The sequence below is a fragment of the Aphelocoma coerulescens genome, chromosome 1A (assembly GCF_041296385.1).
Source record: "Aphelocoma coerulescens isolate FSJ_1873_10779 chromosome 1A, UR_Acoe_1.0, whole genome shotgun sequence".
Lineage (NCBI taxonomy): Eukaryota > Metazoa > Chordata > Aves > Passeriformes > Corvidae > Aphelocoma > Aphelocoma coerulescens.
Window position 1 is genome coordinate 13738411 of NC_091014.1, and position 19690 is coordinate 13758100.

Genomic DNA, 19690 nt, shown 5'->3' on the forward strand with positions numbered 1-19690 from the left:
AGATGATGCTACTTCCCATTATGATTAAGAGAACACTTTTCATTATTTTTAGTGACAAAATTTCCTTTATGACATCTCCTTAACAGCTCCAAGAAGATTTTTATTTTCAAAACTAGGCATCAATCTATTTTAAGAATTCTCCAAAATGTAACTATTTACTATTCCTAGGCACCATATCAAACCTTACTGGGAATCACTACAAAATTTCACAGGCTATTGTACATCACTGTGAATCTCTAACTTACGTATTTCACGCCTCTAGCCAAACAAATTCTGGATATAGTTTACTTCATTCCAAATCATTCAGGGCTAACAAGAAAGCTAAAAAAAATTGCAGTTACTCTTAGTTAGCCCTTTCAATGATACTTATTTCTGCATTTCATACATTTTATCCTGTGTTCCTAAATACTTTTTCTGTCCTTTAAAGTATTTCTTTTTAATTCTGGTCCTGGTTATCCTCCACAATAAGTCATATAAATATAAACTCCTCCGTGTTCTTCACATCCATTTAAAGAAAAGGTATGTGAAAAATAATTTTCTAAGAGAACAGTTCCCTGAAACAGATGGTATTTTCCCCTGAAAATACTGTGAACAATGTAAAGGTTTGTCAGTGTTTTGGTAGCAGCATTGCTTGAAGATGGTCTTCCATGTCCAGAAGCAAAAATACGTTCCAGATGCTGCAGTTGTTGCTTAGGCTGGTGCAGTAAATGCCCTTAAGAGCCAGTGTGGAACCTATTTATGTAATTAGGACTCAGCAGACAGAAGAAATGTTATACTAAGCCCCTGCCACCAATATTTTTTCCTGGAAAGCATTCAATTAAAAGAAAAAAAAAAAGAAAGATACTCTACTAGACCATTGTCTTTTCTGATGACAGAATCTCTCTCTAGCTTCAAAATGCACCTGCTACCAAATGCAACTAAGCAGAACAGGAATTTAACAAACTGTAAATCCATTGACTGGTGATTGTGGAAAATATGTTTACTTGGAGCAGCATATAAAATTTACTTTTCTGATTTACTTTACTTATCATGATGATAAGAATACTAACTATTATCGATTGCCCACATATTTCCAAGGATTGGTCCTGTTTGTCTCCATCGAATCCTGGTGTCACTTGTCAGTGCGGCATTGGGAAGGGGAATAGTTATTCGGTTCCACCTGAAATACATACAACACAAACTCTAGCATTTTACACTGATAGTTACTTTAAGCAGCTATATATTTTGCAGATATGTTTATGTATTCTGGAAGCTTTGTGAGAAGCTTTAATTTTAACATCTGCTCAAATGAAGCTTAAATTCATGGCAGCTTTAGAAAATACAAATTAAAAGAAGAACACAGCCCATATTTTCATACAATATATGAAAGTTAGTTATTATGTTATAAAACCCAGCCATTCATGTAGGAATTCATGAAGTTGGCAAAGACCATAACCTCCTCTGCTGTAGCAACTTTTCCATCACATTGAATATCACCTAAACTGAACCTTCAGCAGGACTGAACTCTGTTGGGTGGAAACCCTCGGGGGGTGAAAAGAGTGGTCCAGAGGATTTGGCCTGCTGCAGTCTGGGCCATCATTCTCTATCATTCACAGAGGCTGCACTTCCTGCACACACCAGGAGTAATGTTCCTATGAAAACTGGATGAGAGCAGAGGCTGTGTGTCATCAGATTATAGCAATGCTATTTATTTTGTAAGTCTTACGGAAGTTGGGATGCACAGGGATTTTGTGCTATGCAGCAAGACGCCACAGTTCATTTTTCAGTGAGAATGGCAGAGAAGAGACTTAGAGCTGAGAAGGGCTGATACAAGAAAGTGACACTAACAACCATCTCCATCAGCAGAAGTACAGAAGATGTGCTTCACTGTAACCCAGTACTGGGATTCCACATTGAGTAAATGTGTCTGGGGATGTAAATACAGCTTTGAGTGGTGTTTTTTCTGACTAAGAAGAAAATTTCTGTGGCTTTGACATGGTACAAGTTTTCTTCTTATTGTCAACATGCTGTCCAAAGGTGGATTATTGGATTTTTAAAAATTTGTCGTTATCATAAAAAAATTATTATTTTACCACAGAAGCAGCCCCATACATTTCAAGTTTCATTACTGGGTAGCCAGTGAGCCCAGAACACTCCTTCCTCGCTGTCCCCAGCGAATCAAAAATGAATGATGACACAGAGTTGCGTGCTTTGCTGCTTTCCTCTGCCACCTACAATTCACTTCTCTAGCCTTGCACCCCTGTTTTGTAGAGAACACTCACCCACTGTAGTTTTCAGAGGCGTAGATGGTGCTGTGGGGCAGGTGGGGCCCAGCACAGATCTCAGGCAAACACTCCATGTGGAGCAGCGACCACGAGCGGCCGTGGTTGGTTGAAAACTCCAAGCTGACACTGGTAACACATTGAAGGAAAGAAATGAGAAAGACACCATGAGGGTACCTGCCATAGGTCTCAATGCACAAGTACTAACATTGAGAAACCACCAAATCTGCTATTTCTAATAACTCTTGAGGAAACAGGAAATAATTTTAAGTGGACTTTGAATACAAAAAATCCGTCAAATGCAAACACGAGATGAAGTCTCATGAGTGCTTAAAACCCCAAAGGTTTATAAACTGAGGATTGCCTGAAGACAGAGTTCTTGTTTGGCCACCATCTAGCCAGTGTTTTTATGGAGCTGCTGTTAAATAAACTGCATTACGTTTATATTTCACACTGAAATAGTTTCAGATATGAGGAGAAAACCTGGATTAATCAGAGCTAGACAGCATCATGAGAGCACAGGACACCTACAGCTGCCAGATATTACACCTGCAGAAGGTGGTAAAAGACCACTAGCTGTTCATGCACTGGCTGGCTCTTTCCTGGGTTAAAAAACCCCAAAATTGTTTACAACCTATGAGTATAAGGAAATTCTCAGATGCCTTACACTTTGAAGACCTTGAAAAAGTAATATAGAAAGTGCTTGATTTACTACAGATTTAGTATTGTACTCAATTACTCTTGTAATTTCCTCCATATAATTAGTTTGTAATATTCTGTTTTATTTTAAGTAATGTCAATGGGACATTATAAAAGTCATAATTCATCTCATCAATATTAAATTGTTTGATCTGAATTTTTCTTTTTATGATAATTTGCTGACAGTATTACTGTATTTAAATGTATCATCACTGTGATATTGTGTCTATTAAAACAGTTTATGGAGGTTTTGACTAATTTATTTCAGGTTTAGCTGTAGAGAGACCTTAGAGAGTCATTTTTACTGCATATATTCAGTATAAGTCTCTCACATTTACAGTAATGAACGCATTATGAATAATGCTGAAGACTGGGAGATGTGAAATGCTGCAGTATTTGGGAAATACAAATAGGGAAAATGGTGATCTAATGCTTCTTTAGTTATGGAGAAGCTCACTTCTCCTTCAGAAATAGTTTAATGAAGGAAGAATATTAATCTTTCAAAATATATACTAATCTCCATCAGAAAACAGACTGAGAACAGGGCCTTTATATAACATGTTTACTGGCCAGGAGTGTTCACGGGCAAAGTTTACACTTTTCATGTAGGAAAATGTTGCTGCCTTCTCTTCCTATCAAATAAAAGTGCAGCGCCTTGATTTTTGCTTCCACTTGAATTCTGCTACCCTGCATGGATGCAAGAACTGTCAGTGTAAATGGAGCTCTTTCCAGCTGGAAGTAGATGCCATGGGACAAAAATAAAAGCACTTAGAGTCAGTTACTTCAAACTATCCACTCTGCAAAATATAAAGTAACTTAATCCTCATAAAATACCAAGATAAATATTTGCATATGTATATAAGGAAAGAGGGGCAGTGGGCAGTTTGGTTTTGGGTTCCCTGTTTGAAGAAGGATATTAAGGATTTTGAGAGTGGAGTAAAGGATGAGGCTTTGAGCTCCATGGCTTTGAGCACTAAGCTAGGGTGGGCTGAGGAGCTGGCTTGCTCATCCTGGTGAGGAGGGGTGAGTTACAGCATCCTGTGATGCTGCAGAGGGCACCCACAAGGAAATCAAAGTCAAACTCTCCTCAATAGTGTCACAGACACACCACAAAGGACAATAATCATAAAGACATGTCTTCATAGTTTTGTATTGTACATTAAGAAATACTTTTTCACTTGAGCAGGTCACTCAGAGAGGTAGCACAGCACCCATCCATGAAGATTTTTCAAGTCAGGGACAGGCAGAGCCATGTCTGACCTGCCCAGTAACAATACCTCCTGCAGCAGCAGGTTTCATCAGATAACCTGTGTAGGTCCCTTCCAACCAACATTTCTATGATTCTACAAAACATGGAGCCTAAAATGACTCCCTTCTCTCCCTTTCCCCCTGGAAAAATTCACACTGAATGTCCTGAAGAAGTAAAGCCAGCAAAAGAGTTCTGTGATCAGCCTGCAGACAGTGAGACCCTCATACTGATGGTCATTAAGATGAGGGTCATTTATCACCAGTCTTACAAGAATTAGATATGCTTGTGGCATCAGTAATCTCGGAGAGGTCAGCAGTGCAGCTTTCTGCTGCTGCCTTTAATGCTTTCCTCCTTACACAGTATTAAGAAGTAAATCTCATATCCATTAGAAACTGAAGCAAAAGTCACTCTGAAATCACGAGCATATTTCAGAATTATGGGCTAAGAAAAGCAAGTTTTGACCTGGAAAGCTATTAAATGACTCTTTATTGCACGTGAGGTACATAAATCTGGGCCTGTAAAGATCAGGAGAAACATTAGCTTTTGAGCAGCTTATATTTGTCATTATAAGTGGGATCCCTTCTTATTGAAAAAAGATTTCCAAATCCTCATATAGATTTTGTAAACCAAAATATTCTAGAAAGCTGATAACCAAAAGAATTATTTTGCCAGTTTTACCTGTTACCAGGTTGATAAGTTCCACAACCCAAATTGATGGAAAACTGGATCATGTGAGTCACCGAGGAAGGGAGCACCGGAAGGACGTGGAAGTAATCCACAGCCCAGACATTCCTGTTGTGGCCTTGGTGACTCTTTTGCTTCAGGCAAAATTTGGTTGCAGGAGTCTGCAGGTCTGGACTAATGACAACAGAAACCAAAGATGGCACCTTTAAAAGAAATTAAATAAGACTTAAGTAAGTAAAGGTCACAAGGTACCATTAAAAAGAACAAAGACACTCTAATTGTGCTGGACCAAATGTGCTATTCTCTCTCCTTCCTTCATTTTGTTACCTTTTTTAGCCACTTTTTTCAACACATGATCCCAAATGAAATAATTTACTATTATGTGCACAGGTATTAACACCCTGGATACCAGTGATGCTTATCATCTTAGAGGGATCGGATTGTTTGGCTGTAAAGCCACAGAAGAAAAGACTGTACCTTCTGTGTTCTGGAAAGGGCAAGTTTATGTTGTTAGTTTCAGTTGGGAAGGGAAGATGATGTTTGTCCTGGAGCCTTACAGCTCCCAGAAGCTAAGGCAGGGTAATGGCATGTCTACTCTGGATACGTGAGAATGGAGTAACAGCAGGAGTTCACAGGCATAAGTGGGGAGGATGTTATGTTGCTGAAATAAATGAAAGCACTGCTTTACAAAGCTTAGCCTTTGTCCTAAAGCAATGTAATTAGAACTTTATTATGTCAGAAGAGGATGTCAGCTTTAAAACTGCTTGTTTTAAAAAACTTCCACAATGAATTCCATGTAATTTCAGATCCTATCTCTCCCCAAGTTCCCTAATTAATATTTTATTATTTCACAATTACAATTTCCTTAGTTTTACAAAAGTTCTACCCTGTCTTTCACACAGAAGCAGGCAAGGAGGGAAGCCACGCACAATGAAACAATGCAAGTGACTCAACCAAACTCAGGCCAAATGCTATTGTAAACACTTGGTTTCTAAGTGCTAAAGTTACAGACAAAATGCTCACAGACCTGTGCTTGAAATCAGCTGCATCTTTACCACCAAATTTCCCTCACAATATGTAAGCACACTGCAATTCAATATCTAGTGTATCCATATGCACATGTATGAAATACCAAATTTTGCCTGTTTTACAGCAGCAGAACAAGGAGACCTCAGGGCTGGGTTATTCAGGGTGGACATGGTCTAAGTGCTCCCTTGCCCTAGACAGGAAGGATCCTGAAGGCAAGTTCAAGGTCTTTATTGTCCTGCCTGAGGGTGGTGGATGTGGTTGGAAGGCGGCTGCACTTTGGGCAGAGGAGATGCTGCCTGTGCACTCTGCCTACAGCCACCTCCCACAGCTGAGTCCACGCCTGCACCACTGCAGACCCTCTCCCAGCCACTGACACCACCACGACTGACCCTCTCAGGACCCTGCTCCTCAGTATCACACTGTGGCTAGAACAAGCTTGAGTGGAAACAGGAGTAATTTTTTGTGAGGAGCTGCTACCACTGAAGTTTTCAGCTGGTAACTGACAATTTTTGCCCATTGCTTGCTTGCCTGCTTCCCCAGCCCTGGCCAACAGTGCACAGCTCTGCCTGGGGCTGGAGTGACCAGCAGTAACTGCAGAGCTGTGCTGCAAAGGCACCTGATTGCTCCCAGGTCTGCACACGTGTTTGGAAGGTCATGTTTGAGTGTCCCTGTGGAATTCAACACACAATATTCCTGTGATGGCTTAAAAAGAGAATGGTCTATCCATCCCATCCACCTGCTTCATTCACGATGATTTACCTTGTAAGCAGCATAGGTCAGGGTATCAAGAGGTATGTGTTCCCTCCTGCCTTCAGTCTTGGCATACAGTATGACATCATTTTCATGGGATTCTCCAGAATCACAAGTTCCCCCTGTACAACACACATTTGAGTGAGAAAAAAATTAATTGAAGCCCTTGTTATTGGAAAGTGGAATCATATATGCAGCCATAATTATGAAAATAATTACAATCAGATGCTATTTAACTTGGGATCTGAAACAAAAGAACACCATCCCCAAGGACACAGTGTATAGGAACTGTTTGATCAGATACACCATGGCAGAGATCAAGGGGGTTGACGATTAGGAAAACCTCAACTATCTCTTTTAATCAGCTTATCAAAACAATTTTAACAGAAAATGCTGTGCCGCAAGCAATACTTCTATCTGAGTGCTTTAAATCCTATTTACATAGAAATGCTCTGCTTTTGAGTTGTCATCTGTAAACTGCTATTTACTCCTCACATGTCATGCAGTCACACATGTAGGTATGTAACAATCTCTTAACTACTTCTCAGCTGATAGTTTGGCAGCTGAGAACTTGCTGTGCTGCTCCTTCTACTGTCTACACCATATCCTAAAAGGGATGTCTGGCTGGATGGAATCTATTGTACCACACAAAAGACTTGTGGCATGCTTGTCCAACTGGAGCAGGGAAGCATTTGAAATACCTTCATATCAGTAGAACCCAAAATACTCATTAACCTTCTGTGAAAGAGTGGATGTATTGGCAAATACGAGCATTAAGTTCTGCATTATAGTTACAAGATGAACATCATCTCACTAGTTTGGTATTATGCAGAAGAAGTTTCTAAAACAAAGTTTCTGTATTTGAAACAGGAACTAATAATTAATTATTTTCCTGTACGTTAAAGGTACTGCAGGTATTAAAAAAACCCCCCCAAAAATAAAAACAAAAACAGAATGAGGAAGCTTCTTTGAAAAGACTGCAGAGTAGAAAGACTACATATATTGGAATACTTTCTCTGATTTTTATTTGCTACAACCAGCCAGTTTGTAATGGACTAGGAAAAGCAGTCCAGAGAACTGGATAAGATGTGCATTTTTAATGTGTTTTATACCATAATGAGGAACATCCATTTTTCCTTTCAAATTCTCCTTGCCTGAATGTTTAAACTATTATTTATTTAATTTAAAAATATGCACAGAATACATTTTTTCAAACAATATCCCGCTATCCTCTGTGCCTGCATCTGCTGACAACTTCTCCCCTAAGTTCAGAAGGTTGACAAAATTTCTTTCCTGTTTCTCTTGCAGGTGTTGTAATGCTTGGAAGAAATGGGAAAAAGCATCCTCTTTTTCCTGTGCTTTATTCATAATTCATGTAACACAGAGGAGATGTGCAACAATTTAGGACAACATGAGGTCTTCCCCTCATTAAATAAAGTGTGTTTTTTCTTGTTGATACAGAAGGTTGCTTGTGGAGGTCACAGGTTTATTCTCTGCTTCCTCCTTTATTATTCTATTATTCTCTTTTAAGCAAAAATCCTCACTTTCTCTAAACATGGTGTTGAGAGAATAACCTCACGGAACTTCCTGTATGTGCAAAATAAAAGTTCTGGAAAAATACTGTGGGTGTTAATTACCATGTTCATGGGGATTTTGATCTGTTGCAACATCAAACCAGTGCAGTTGCACTGACAACAACAGCGGGAAGGGGAAGTGACAGGACAGGTTGGTTCTTGGCTGCTTTCTTAGCCCTGGTAAATGACTGATGTCGGACTTTGCCCCAGTAAGGAAGGCCCACAGATGATGCTAACACCCCACCAGTGCTTTTCATGAGGGATGCCACATGTAGAACACACCTTCTCCAAGACCATAGCACACTACAGCACACTCCATGTGAATCTCACCCTAGGCCAACACATTAGCAGAGGAAGGATTTTACAAATGGAGTAAGAGTTTTTGAGGTGAAAGTATTCTATGGGTTCATCAGGGAAGGCTGCCCCACCTCTGTGCTACTCCCATCTCATCCTCATGTGCAAGTCTCTTGACTCTGATGGATTAACACCAGGGTCTATATGGATATGACTGTGGGAGGATATGAGAGGTACCTGTAAAACCTCTAAAGATGACAAAGATATGACTGTCTCTTCTAAGTATGGATTAAGGGGCACTGAGTGAAATTAGTATATACAAGACAAGAAGATGCTTCTTCACATGAGAATTGTTCAGCTGTGGGGCTGGGGCACCGCATAATGTAAATCTCACATGCTTCACATCTTGTATTACATTAGGAATTTATACTCACCCATACTGAAATAAAACCTCAAGTTCCCATAACCTGTAGTGTCCATGTATGGAGTACATATTTTTCTTTCTCCATCTCTGAGAAATACCATAGCTGAGCCAGATTCCAGAGTTCCACATTCAGTGCCAATGACGGCTCCAAAGATGTCCCACCTGCAGAGGCCAACAATGTGTGGAGAACATGCAGCAGCACATTACTGATAAACTCATACAAAACATGTCATAGGGGTTCATTTGTACTTACTAAAGTAGCTGTTTCTACTCTTACATAGGACAAAAAATGCAGTGTTTCAAATGTGATCCCGATGCCATTATTAACATACTCAATATTAGCATTTAAACTCAGTTGGCTCAACTAAGGCAAAGTTAATGTAAATATTTAAAAGAATTTGGCAGAAATGCATGAATTAATAAAAAAATGAGGCTTTTAATGAATGCTGTTACCAAATATGCAGTGTTGTATTGTTCTACCATCTTCATCATTTTTTTCTGGTGTTAAAATATTTAAAAAATAAATGCATTCTGCTTCATTTTGCATAATAAGAGATTTATAGATCAATGAAACTTGAAAAGGCACATGTCCACCCTATCTTCTATACAAATATGAAATATGTAGGTAATAGCTGAAAATGCTCTCTTTTCATCTTTTTGAGCATTTAGGGTAACAGTTTATAACTAACACATGAACAGAGTATGAAAAAAGACTGCTGTGTTTCTAATATGTGATGATACAATCTTTCTCAGTTTTTCTGTACAACATTTTATCTTATTTTTATTCAGTGATAATTAAAAGAGCTGTTGCAGAATTTTCCAATTATTTTACATTGAAAATACATTTTCATCATGAAAGTGATGGTTACTTCAAAAATTGATCAAAATGTTTTGAAATATTAGAAAGTGTTGAAAAGTTGTGCATTATTTTGATCTGATACATTGTTATTATTCATGTAGAAGTCTTAATTCATAATGAAGTGTTTAAGAATTATAAGGCTGATAAAACAATGAAATTATTTAGAATCACTAAATCCCGTTAATCCAATCATTTAACTATCCAGCATGATTCTGGAGGAATGAGAAAACATGGAAGTTCAGAAACCTTTGTGGGAGGCAGAGTCTCTTCCTGTCTCCTTCCACCAGAAACAATCTCTAGCAGGTATGTGCCATATGACAATTTCAAAACCTGTCATTACAAGAACTAAACAGTCTATTTATTAGTTTAACCATTCCAATGACTTCAAAATGCATTTCTAGGATCTTCTTAAAAGCTGCCAGTTTCCCTATGGACCTAAGCTGAGACAGACTGGTGACATGCTGGTTTGGAAATCCTGCTTTAAAATTGTCAGTCATTTACACAGGAATTAGCGAGCTTAACATCACCGAAAAGCTTTATGATATAAATATTTTAATGGAAGCACAGTTTAATCTAACCCTAATTCTATTGTGCAGATTTTTTAAAGGTAATGAGCAATATAATCAAAACACAATTTTGAAAATGGGTCTCCTGAGCTGAAGGCAAGAACAGAATTAAACAGTTGTGCCTACTTTAACTTACACAAAAAAAATCTCACAATGCTCCATTGATCTTTTGTATGCTCTATTTAGCTCAATTAAAACACTCTCTGTAGTGACCCACAAAACAACTCGGGGTCATGAATGATGCAGACCATGGATGTTTCCAGTGATCCTCTCTTTTTAGGCAGCATCAGAAATGAAAACCAGAGAATTCTACATCTTTAAAAAAAAAAAGGCACTTTAATAGAAATACATCAACACACTGCCAGCAAAGAAAATGGAGAAGGATCCTGGGTTATGGCATGAACTAACATTTACATTTTAATTCATTTAACCCTCTCATGACTCTTGGAATTCTTCTTTATAAAACAGGTGATTTATGGACCTAAACTAGACCAACTGGACATAGTCCAAAGCAACAATGTGCCTGCTAGAGACAAAGGCAGCCTGATGTGGGGATCCACTTTTAGGATCAGGCTCTAATTCCTGCAACTAAAGAGAAGCAGAACAACAGCAGAAATATGTCTGGTACTTAAAACAGCAACACCCATCCACATAGCCTCCAACTTTAGGTGGTACATGCGAAAAATACCAATCAACTGCTTATTAAAAACAGTGATAAGTTCCTCTGCCCTCATCTCTGAGAGCATTTGGTGCAGAGCAGAGTAGTGGTGGCCCCTATACCTGAGCTTCCTGTTGCTCTCCCTCATGAGGGATGCTTTTGCCTTTGACCTTGGGAGCTGGCAGGCTCCAGCTGACATGACAAAGCAGAGCCTGAGAACTTCCTGCAAGCTCTATCCCAGGTATACCGTGCTCTGTGACTGTTTGATTACACTAAAACTGTATTTCAAATATAGTTCAAATAGCATTTGAAAATATTTCTCTAAGAATTGATTAAGGAAACTCATATATATTTATATACAGCATTTATATACAGCTCCCAACACCAACTTCAGAGAAACATTGAAAAGAGGAACAGTAGCAGTGACAATTTTATATGATTAGGATGTAGTTCATAACATCACCCCAATTCGGTGTTTATTTATGGCAGCATGCAATTTAAATCTCCATTCTTATAGAACAATTGAAAGAAGGAAGTTTCTAATATAGAGTAACATTTCCAAAGGAAAAAAAAGGCAAAAGTTGTGAGGCCTTGGGCTGGCAGAGTGGGGGCAGATCAGGACCTGGTTGCTGGGACACAGACTAACAGAATCGAAGGCATCTGCTGGCTGCACCCTCCCTCGCCCACCTGCAGTCGTGATAGGGAAAGTGTAATTTTCCTAATTCAGGAGAAACTGTGCATTTGTTAACCAGGGTTGCAAGTACTCAACTAAACACCCAGTCCAGCAGAGACAAGATCTAGAGACAGGGCAGATGTCCACAGACAGCACTCCCATCCTGTTTTTTCACCACATCTCAAAGGTGTCCCACGTGGTCACGTAGAACACAACACACACGTGCTCATTTTCTTCCCTTTGTCTGAAGCAGCACCTGCTGCTATTGGCTGATTATTTGAACTGGGACAGAGTTCACAGTGAATATTTTTTTCTGTAAATCCCAAATATACCACGTGTCCCCAGGACACATTAGCATGTATTTCTTAAAAGGTGCTCTTTACTTTCAGCACAGCATAGGCAGCATTTGAATCAGTTGCTAATGATCTGAAGTACTTTGTAGGTTAAAATCAACATTCAGTGGAGACCCATAAATTAGCAGTGTATGTTTCTCATTGCCCTGAGGTTACAGGAACTAATGATTTTTTTTTTTTTTAATAGAAAAGAATCAAGACCCTACTGAAGGTTATTTCCTTTTTGTCAGAATTTATACGATGAGGTATATAAAATGAAACTTCTTTATCAGGACACATTTTTTAAAGCTCACTCATGTTTTGGTAAGAGTAGTAATATTGTTGTCCTAGAGAGTTTTGTTTATTTTCTGTGTCCTTGCAGAAGTACCTGCTGGATATGCCTTTTACAGGGAACCTTTGAATCACAAAGTATATATCCAAAAGAGCTATACTGAATTATCAGCCAGACCCTGAGCTCTTGTCCAGCAGGTGTGGCTATGCTCTTGGGGCTGCTAGATGAGAACAGACTGCTGCTTCAGTTGTCCTGCCTCTGCCTTCTCCTCTTCCTCCTCCAGCACCTACAGGCATCTGTATAAGCAGGAGCTCTCTCTCAGTAAAGTGCAGCTCACAGCAGTGATCCAGAGGGGGTGAATTTCTTGAGGATTTGATTTCACATGGACATGAGTTTGTTAAAAACACCCTGGTGTGAATTAAAAAAGCAGATCAACATCACATGTTTCCTTAGAATGGCTACATAAGTCACAAATATGACTTCTTTTCATTAAAAACAGTGGTGGCAGGATGGTCCAGACACAAACTGTTCCTCCTGGACTTCCTGAACTTGTTTCTTCCTAAAATCTGCAATTAGGTGCTATTTACAGTATTGCTATTTATCCTAGTCACAATCTTCCCTGACTACACAGCAAAGATAAAATGCAATTCTCTGTTTATCCCATCTCCTCATCCCTGGAGTGATGCTGCTCACCTCCACAGGGCCCTGCTTGGGTTGGGGACACTCACCCTTTGGGCTGGTTCTCAAACTCTTCTGCCCACTGCTCCTGGGCATCCTCCATGGAGAGGTCCACGTCCCGGGTAGTGGCGAAATTGAACTCGCTGCCCTCTGTCCCATGGAAGTAGATGGAGTTCCCATCGGACTGGCAGCTGTGCTGTGGGCAGAAGGAAGCTGAGGTTATGTTGGGTTTGTACAGTGTTCACACACGGCCAGATCTCAGCATGAGCTGTACTTATCTAAGGACTCACTGATGCCTGAACCGAAAGAAAAACCAGATGGTCATCTTTTATCTTTCTTGTCCTGCCCCAAAAATTATTGTGTCTAAATCTCATACCTGCTTCCCTACAAACCCACTACAGACCATGGTAATATGTGTTTGCATTGAAAAGTCATGTACCACATCTCTGGGTGTTTATTTCTGTTTTGAAGTATTGCCCTTATGTCTGGCCCACATACAAGTGTGTCTGCAAATAACTTCAGTAGTATATCAAATATTGATTGCTATGGGGATTTTGTGGAAGTATGAGTTTTGTGCTGTGAAACATGTCAGATCTCTGTGCTTGAATTTTTGCCAAAAGAGGTATTTCTACATAAAATTGCTACGCATTGCCATACAGTAAACTTGGGCCTCAAGTGTGTGAGTGAAAAGGCTGTATTTGCCATATTTAGTCCAAATTGCATAACAAATAGCTCTAGAGGCAACAAGCTCTTGTGATACAGCAATCCCAGGGATCCTGAGCCTGCTCCCAAACCCAGTGTGTCTGCTTTTCCTGTTGTGTTTCTGCACATACAACCTCAGCAGCATCAAATGAAGCTGTGTGTCTCCCCCAGCATGCCCTGACCACCACAACTCTCCAGGAGTATTGGCCTGGAAGGAGCTGCCTGTGAGGAGCACATGGGGTTACAGTACAGATTTTCTTCTTTCCCCATCCTACTTCTACCTTCTTGTGAGTCTCATAAAATGACAGTCTGCCAAATCTCTGGGACACAAACAGGTACCAGAAACTTCTAAAGAAGATCTACCTGGTCTTAATGCAAGGAGAGCACGTGGCATTTTGTTGAATTGTTCATATTACAAAAAGTACTGATAAAAAAAAACTTCTCTCAAACACTTCTTTTATTCGTGTGTGTGTGTGTGTGTGTGTGTGTGTGTGGCATCTTGCTCTTCTTAATATTGGAAAGTGAATTAAGGAATTATTAATTAGAATAATTCTGCATTCTTACAACATTTCAGCATTTAAAAAAGAGATACAATAACGCCAAATTGCATTGACCTTTTCAGTATCGTCTGTGCAGTGCCCTCTTGTCTCTGAACCCCTTCGTAACGCGCCAAGGGAAAATATGACAATCACATCTTCTGCACTTAAAAAGGTCATGGTAGTGTCACATAAGGGAATAATTAGATTTTTAACAAAGAGAAAGGTGGGGCAAGAAATGAAAACTGCTCAGTACATCTTTGTCTATGGGCTTTTATGAGCAAAGTACAAAATAACACATTTTGTCATATTCTATAATGCTTTATTTATCAATGCAATAAAGAGACATGATTGAAATTCTTTTACTGATAATTTTCAAGTATGGTTGCCAATACCTCAGCAATTAATTTATATTGAGGAATGTAATTTGTGACTGTATTTCTAGAGGTGCCTACATATTGTTAGAAAAAACTGTGAGTACTTGAAGTCTGATTTTTGTAATAGAGACTTCCTGGTCTATACTTGAATGACAACAGCTCTATGTTTATTAACACAGATTAAATATCACTTAAAAATATAACACACTGTAAAAAATGTAAAGGCTGTTTCAACTGCTAAAATAAACAAATTGCTGTTAAAGTGTTTTTCTTCCAAAGAAAGGTCAAAGAAATAGAAAGATCCTGAAGTGTTGATAATTTATCACAGAAAGGTAATAGATTTTGTTACAAATCTCCTTTCTCCTTGCTGTTAATGCAGCATACACACAGTACACCATATATGGCACTGAGGAGGCAGAATAATTTACACATCAACTATATTATAACTAGCAGAAATTAATGAGACAGTTTTATATCTTCTCTTTGAAAAACAGCAGTTGTACTACGCAGTTATTTATAAGTGACTCAAAAATTGCTTTTGTTTACTGATTTTAACCTTCACGCTCATAGGTATTGCTAATTTTAAGCAGAATTTTAAGAATAATTTGTTTATTGTGCTTCTTGATTTTCAGAATTTTCTTCATTTGCTGAACATAAATGAAGTATTCTTTATCTGTCAATTAATCTGACACAAAACCTCTATTATCTCCAGGCAGTCAAATAAATACACTAAAAATAAACATTCAGGCTAAAATGTAATTCAGATTTATACATAACACTTCATCTCAGGAAACAAATAGGTAAATAGATCCTACTGAGCTAGATACTAGAATTGCATACAGCATTGGAAAATCCTTCAGAAGTCTTACTTACATCTCAGGTGTTAAGTTATATGTAAGTATGCATTTGATAGTGGGTATGCAATTAGTAATCTCTTGCCTGATTATCTATTAAAATAAACAGAAACCAGATACAACCCCATTATCTTTTAATATTTGTACATCCTTCTGCTGTCTAGCAGAATATTTACTGAACGGAGTTTTCATTTAGGTTGTCAAGATAAATAAATGGGTATTTTGGCAAGGGGGGGTATAAATAATTATTTATACAGTGGTGTATGATCAACCCCTACAAAAGCTCAAAATCATAATTTATTTCATTAGTTCTATAAAGCTATGTTTATGCATTTATGCACAGCTCCATAGTATCTATGAATATGTATTTATGCATATTTTATGTGTTAATGAACCACACAACGTATGGCTCAAATCACAATCTGCTCCTGTCGGCTTTGGCTCATGTGAAACAGCTACGCAGAAGCAAAGTTCAGACTGGGGTTTAACTCCCCCGTTATCCTAAACACCTATGAAACCTGTAATAGAAGCTCCTGACCTTTAATGGCCTTAAAAAAGAGTAAGAAAGATGTTCAGAACACAGGTACAGCTTTTGAAGAAGTTCTGAGGGAGTGCCATCATTTTCTTGTATGGTTTTGCCCCAGTGCCCCCATCTGGGACCTGGGACACCTGCCCATGGGAGAAGCAGATGTGGAAGAGCTCCATGACCTGAGTCCAGCCCAAGCCAGGGCTCCTCTGCTCATGAGCTTATTCTCTCCCACCTGTCACATTTACCTTGCTTGTATAACCATCACCCTCAGGTTTTTTCTTTCAACTTTTCAAGCAATCACTATCTGTCACTGCTTTTTTTTACCTGGTGGGCTGCTGAAGGAAGAAAAACCTCAAGGAGCACCCAGCCAAATTTTCCAGGAGCAAAAGAAGCTCTGCAGGAGGTGGTCCCTCATCAGCCTTGCCCCCAGCTGACTTGTCAGTCTTGTTCAGCGTCGAGGAGGCTGCTGACTGTGTTGGATTATTTTGAGGGTTTGGAATAGGGCTTGAACAGATTAAAGACAGAACTGAAACCATCAGACTCATTTTCTCTTGGGTTCAACCCAAGATTTGAATTCAAGTCTTTGGAAAAAACCAGCTAAAGTACAATTTACATACTGTGTTACCTCTTTCCCAAATTAAAGGCGTTGCACTGGTGGTGGTAGTCTACATACTTCCAGTATTTAAAGACTGAATTTCTCAAGTGTTTATTTTGTTGTTCACAATGTGGAATGGACACGTAATGAGTTTTAAAACTATCTGGATTAAGTTCTCCCTAAACTGGAGATCCTGTGGATTATGTAGTTGCAGAGTCCTCTTTTATGAATTCCAGATTAAATTTGTTCTCTGTTTAATTTTAATTTACATTTAAATAACTTATAAGAGGAAATGACCTTGCTATGCAAAATTTGTAACTAAAAGGGCCAAATGACAGCAACTTGTAGGATATTTGTCCTACCATGGAAGCATCTGCTGTAGGTCCAGAACTAAAGCACTGTTCAATTTTATTTAAAGGGGATTAAATGCATGTGGAACATTTAGTGTGTCCTTGTGCAAATTACAACATGGAAACGTTAACTAATTTGTAAGGAAAAGTTAATTTAGAGAAAAAAATTCTTTGAAAAATCTGATAAACATAATTAAACAAAGTTTACTCCCAGATCACCTTCATAATAGAACACAAGACAAAGGCACTTGAATGAAGCCACTTCACAACAGTAGCTGTTTCCCATTGTTTGCAACTGGAATAGGACTATCAGCCTTCCATAACTGTTGTATTCCTAAATAACAACCCCTGCCTGTTGCCAAAAGGAAAGAAGCCATGTTCTGTTCAGGGACTGTGGTGATCCCAAGAGAAAAAAAAACCCAAAAAACCAACAAATAGTTTAATTTAATCTGGCACTACCTTACTCACTAGCTGTAATTGTTAAGCTATTGCTCTGCAAGAATAGGGCAAAATGAAAATTGGCTAGATGTATTCCCAAATCTCAGCATTCTTGAATTTACTTTCAATCTAATCTTCACTCTGAATTTGCTGTGTTTCTGAAGTTTGTCTACTGGATAGTCACGGTATCACTGCTTTTTCCCCATTTTCAAGGTCCTGCATGGCTCATCCTTACCTGCCTCCACCATTTCCCATATGCTCCATCTCATGGGCCACTCTTGCTTTACTGCCAATGCTTGTCACTATGTGTGCTGGTGAGACAACCAAACTTCCATGCCCTTGCCCATTCTGCCCACCGTGCTTGTCAAATGCCCACATGATTTCCTTCAGACACTTCCTTAGTGCTCTCTTCAGCAAGCCTTATCAATGATTACACTGAAGAGTGCACTGAGGACCAGGATGAGCATTCTCCCCTCCTGCTGTATTTCCTTTTACTCCCACATGTCCCCATCCCCAGCTTATCCCCTGTTTTATAAATGGATGGCAATGTCCCGGGACACAGGCTTTTTTTTTGGTTTGTGTCTGGAGAGGCAGCAATGGTACATTCGGGGCTCTTTGATGCTACATTGGTACCACTACTACAAAAAATACATTTTCACTCTAAAATTGCTGTTGTCTATCAGTATTTCTAGTTTATGAGTACAGTTCTTAGCCAAATTGTCTATAAGACCCAGCAAGTCTTATTAATTCAGGTGAGCTTTCTACTACACATTATGGAGACATTAGTTAATGGGAGAGAGAGCAACGCATGGTTTCAGAATAAAATTTTTGTCAAGAGTCTGCCATGCTCTTTATCCTACACTGCACTTCCAAGACTTTGGTTCTTTTAGGAAAGCCTCTTGATGATACGAGATGCAGAAGTGTTCACATTATGACTGCTCAAAACCATTAGTCAACAAGAGCAGGAAAGTCAGATTTGGTGAAGCAAGCACTTTACAACTGGACCTCTTTAAGTTTTCATAACTAAAAAATCACCAACTTTTGTAGCATCTAAATGGCTTAAGGGCCCCAGGTAAGATCTGTGATCCTACATCATGTAACATGTCTGAACAATCTCCGTATTTTTAAAGACTTCCATGTGAGCACCACATAAGGAGACATCAGCTACCCTCAGCGTGACCTCTTGGCTAGGAGGATCTGCAGATCTCCAGTCCACCCTGCAATGGGAAGTAGCACAAGCCTCAACCAGACCAGCCTCTCTCACAGTTGCAGCTAAGGACACAGCCCTGAAGAATTTTAGAAACTCAAAAGACAAATATTAGGAACATAAACAGAAGCACTGAAGTTCATCCAAACCAGCTTCTGTCCCGCTTGTTCAAGTCAAACTTGTGAATCAATAAATAACTCTTGGCTTTACAGTATGGGATTTCTTTACTTGGAGAGTGGAACAGAGGGCAACTAAATGATACAACTGTGCCATTCGGCAAAGCATCAACAGGAAACACTAGTGTGAAATTCCTCAGTGTAACAGATTTTTGGCTGAGGTCTTGCATATCATCTTCCCGAGGTTAATTCCTGCACTCCCATGAAAATGTTGTTCACCTCTATGCCTTTAAAGTATTCACAGTCATCTTTACCATCATTTAATTAGCTTTTTATCAGTGACAAACACTGATGCTCTTCTTCATATTATCTCCCCTGGGCCTAATGGCCCTGATGATTCTTTCAGACAGCTGTAGCCTCACAATTTATTTTTTGGCGACATTTCTTGCATTGGAATGAATGTGTTGGGCATTTGGGCAGTGCCAGCTTGCAAAGGGCTGACGGCAGATGGAAAGAAATCTGCCCAGTATGCCTTCACCTCTACACGAGCAGAGGGCCATCAATTTCCCCCATTAAGGAGTTGTCACGCAGCCCACCCAGCTGGAGGAGCATCTCTGATAGCCAGGCTGGCTGGCGTATGCTATTCAAATACAAAATGCACTTTAAAAAGAAACGAAAATATAATTTGTCGGCAAATTGAAAATGCGTGGCTTTGACCGCAGCCAATTTTTTAATGACTGTAATATTTTAAGTGATTATTTTTGCCACTTCAGATTGCTCCTTAGAGAGGAGAGGTTTTTTAATTAAAATCTAGGCAATGCAAACAGATGAGATATGAGAAGCAGAGGAACAAGAAGAAAGATGAAGAAAATTAATTGAAGCAGCATTGTCAATGGAGCTATAAATTAGATATTGTGTCTTCCTGGAAATGAGTCATGCAGGTTTTAGAAATTTTTAAATTTTG

The 19690-nt window shown here is 39.1% G+C and overlaps 1 protein-coding gene across 3 annotated transcripts in view; it reads right to left on the reverse strand.

The window, feature by feature from the left end:
- RELN (reelin) overlaps positions 1–19690 on the reverse strand; it is a 276304-nt gene that overhangs the window by 100425 nt on the left and 156189 nt on the right. For all 3 annotated transcript variants that reach the window (XM_068994382.1, XM_068994372.1, XM_068994390.1), the window contains exons 11-16: positions 13073–13218; positions 8975–9126; positions 6682–6794; positions 4888–5096; positions 2262–2390; positions 1050–1159 (exon numbers count right to left, since the gene is read on the reverse strand). In XM_068994382.1, the coding sequence (XP_068850483.1) occupies positions 1050–1159; positions 2262–2390; positions 4888–5096; positions 6682–6794; positions 8975–9126; positions 13073–13218 (859 nt within the window). The remainder of the gene's footprint in view (positions 1–1049; positions 1160–2261; positions 2391–4887; positions 5097–6681; positions 6795–8974; positions 9127–13072; positions 13219–19690) is intronic.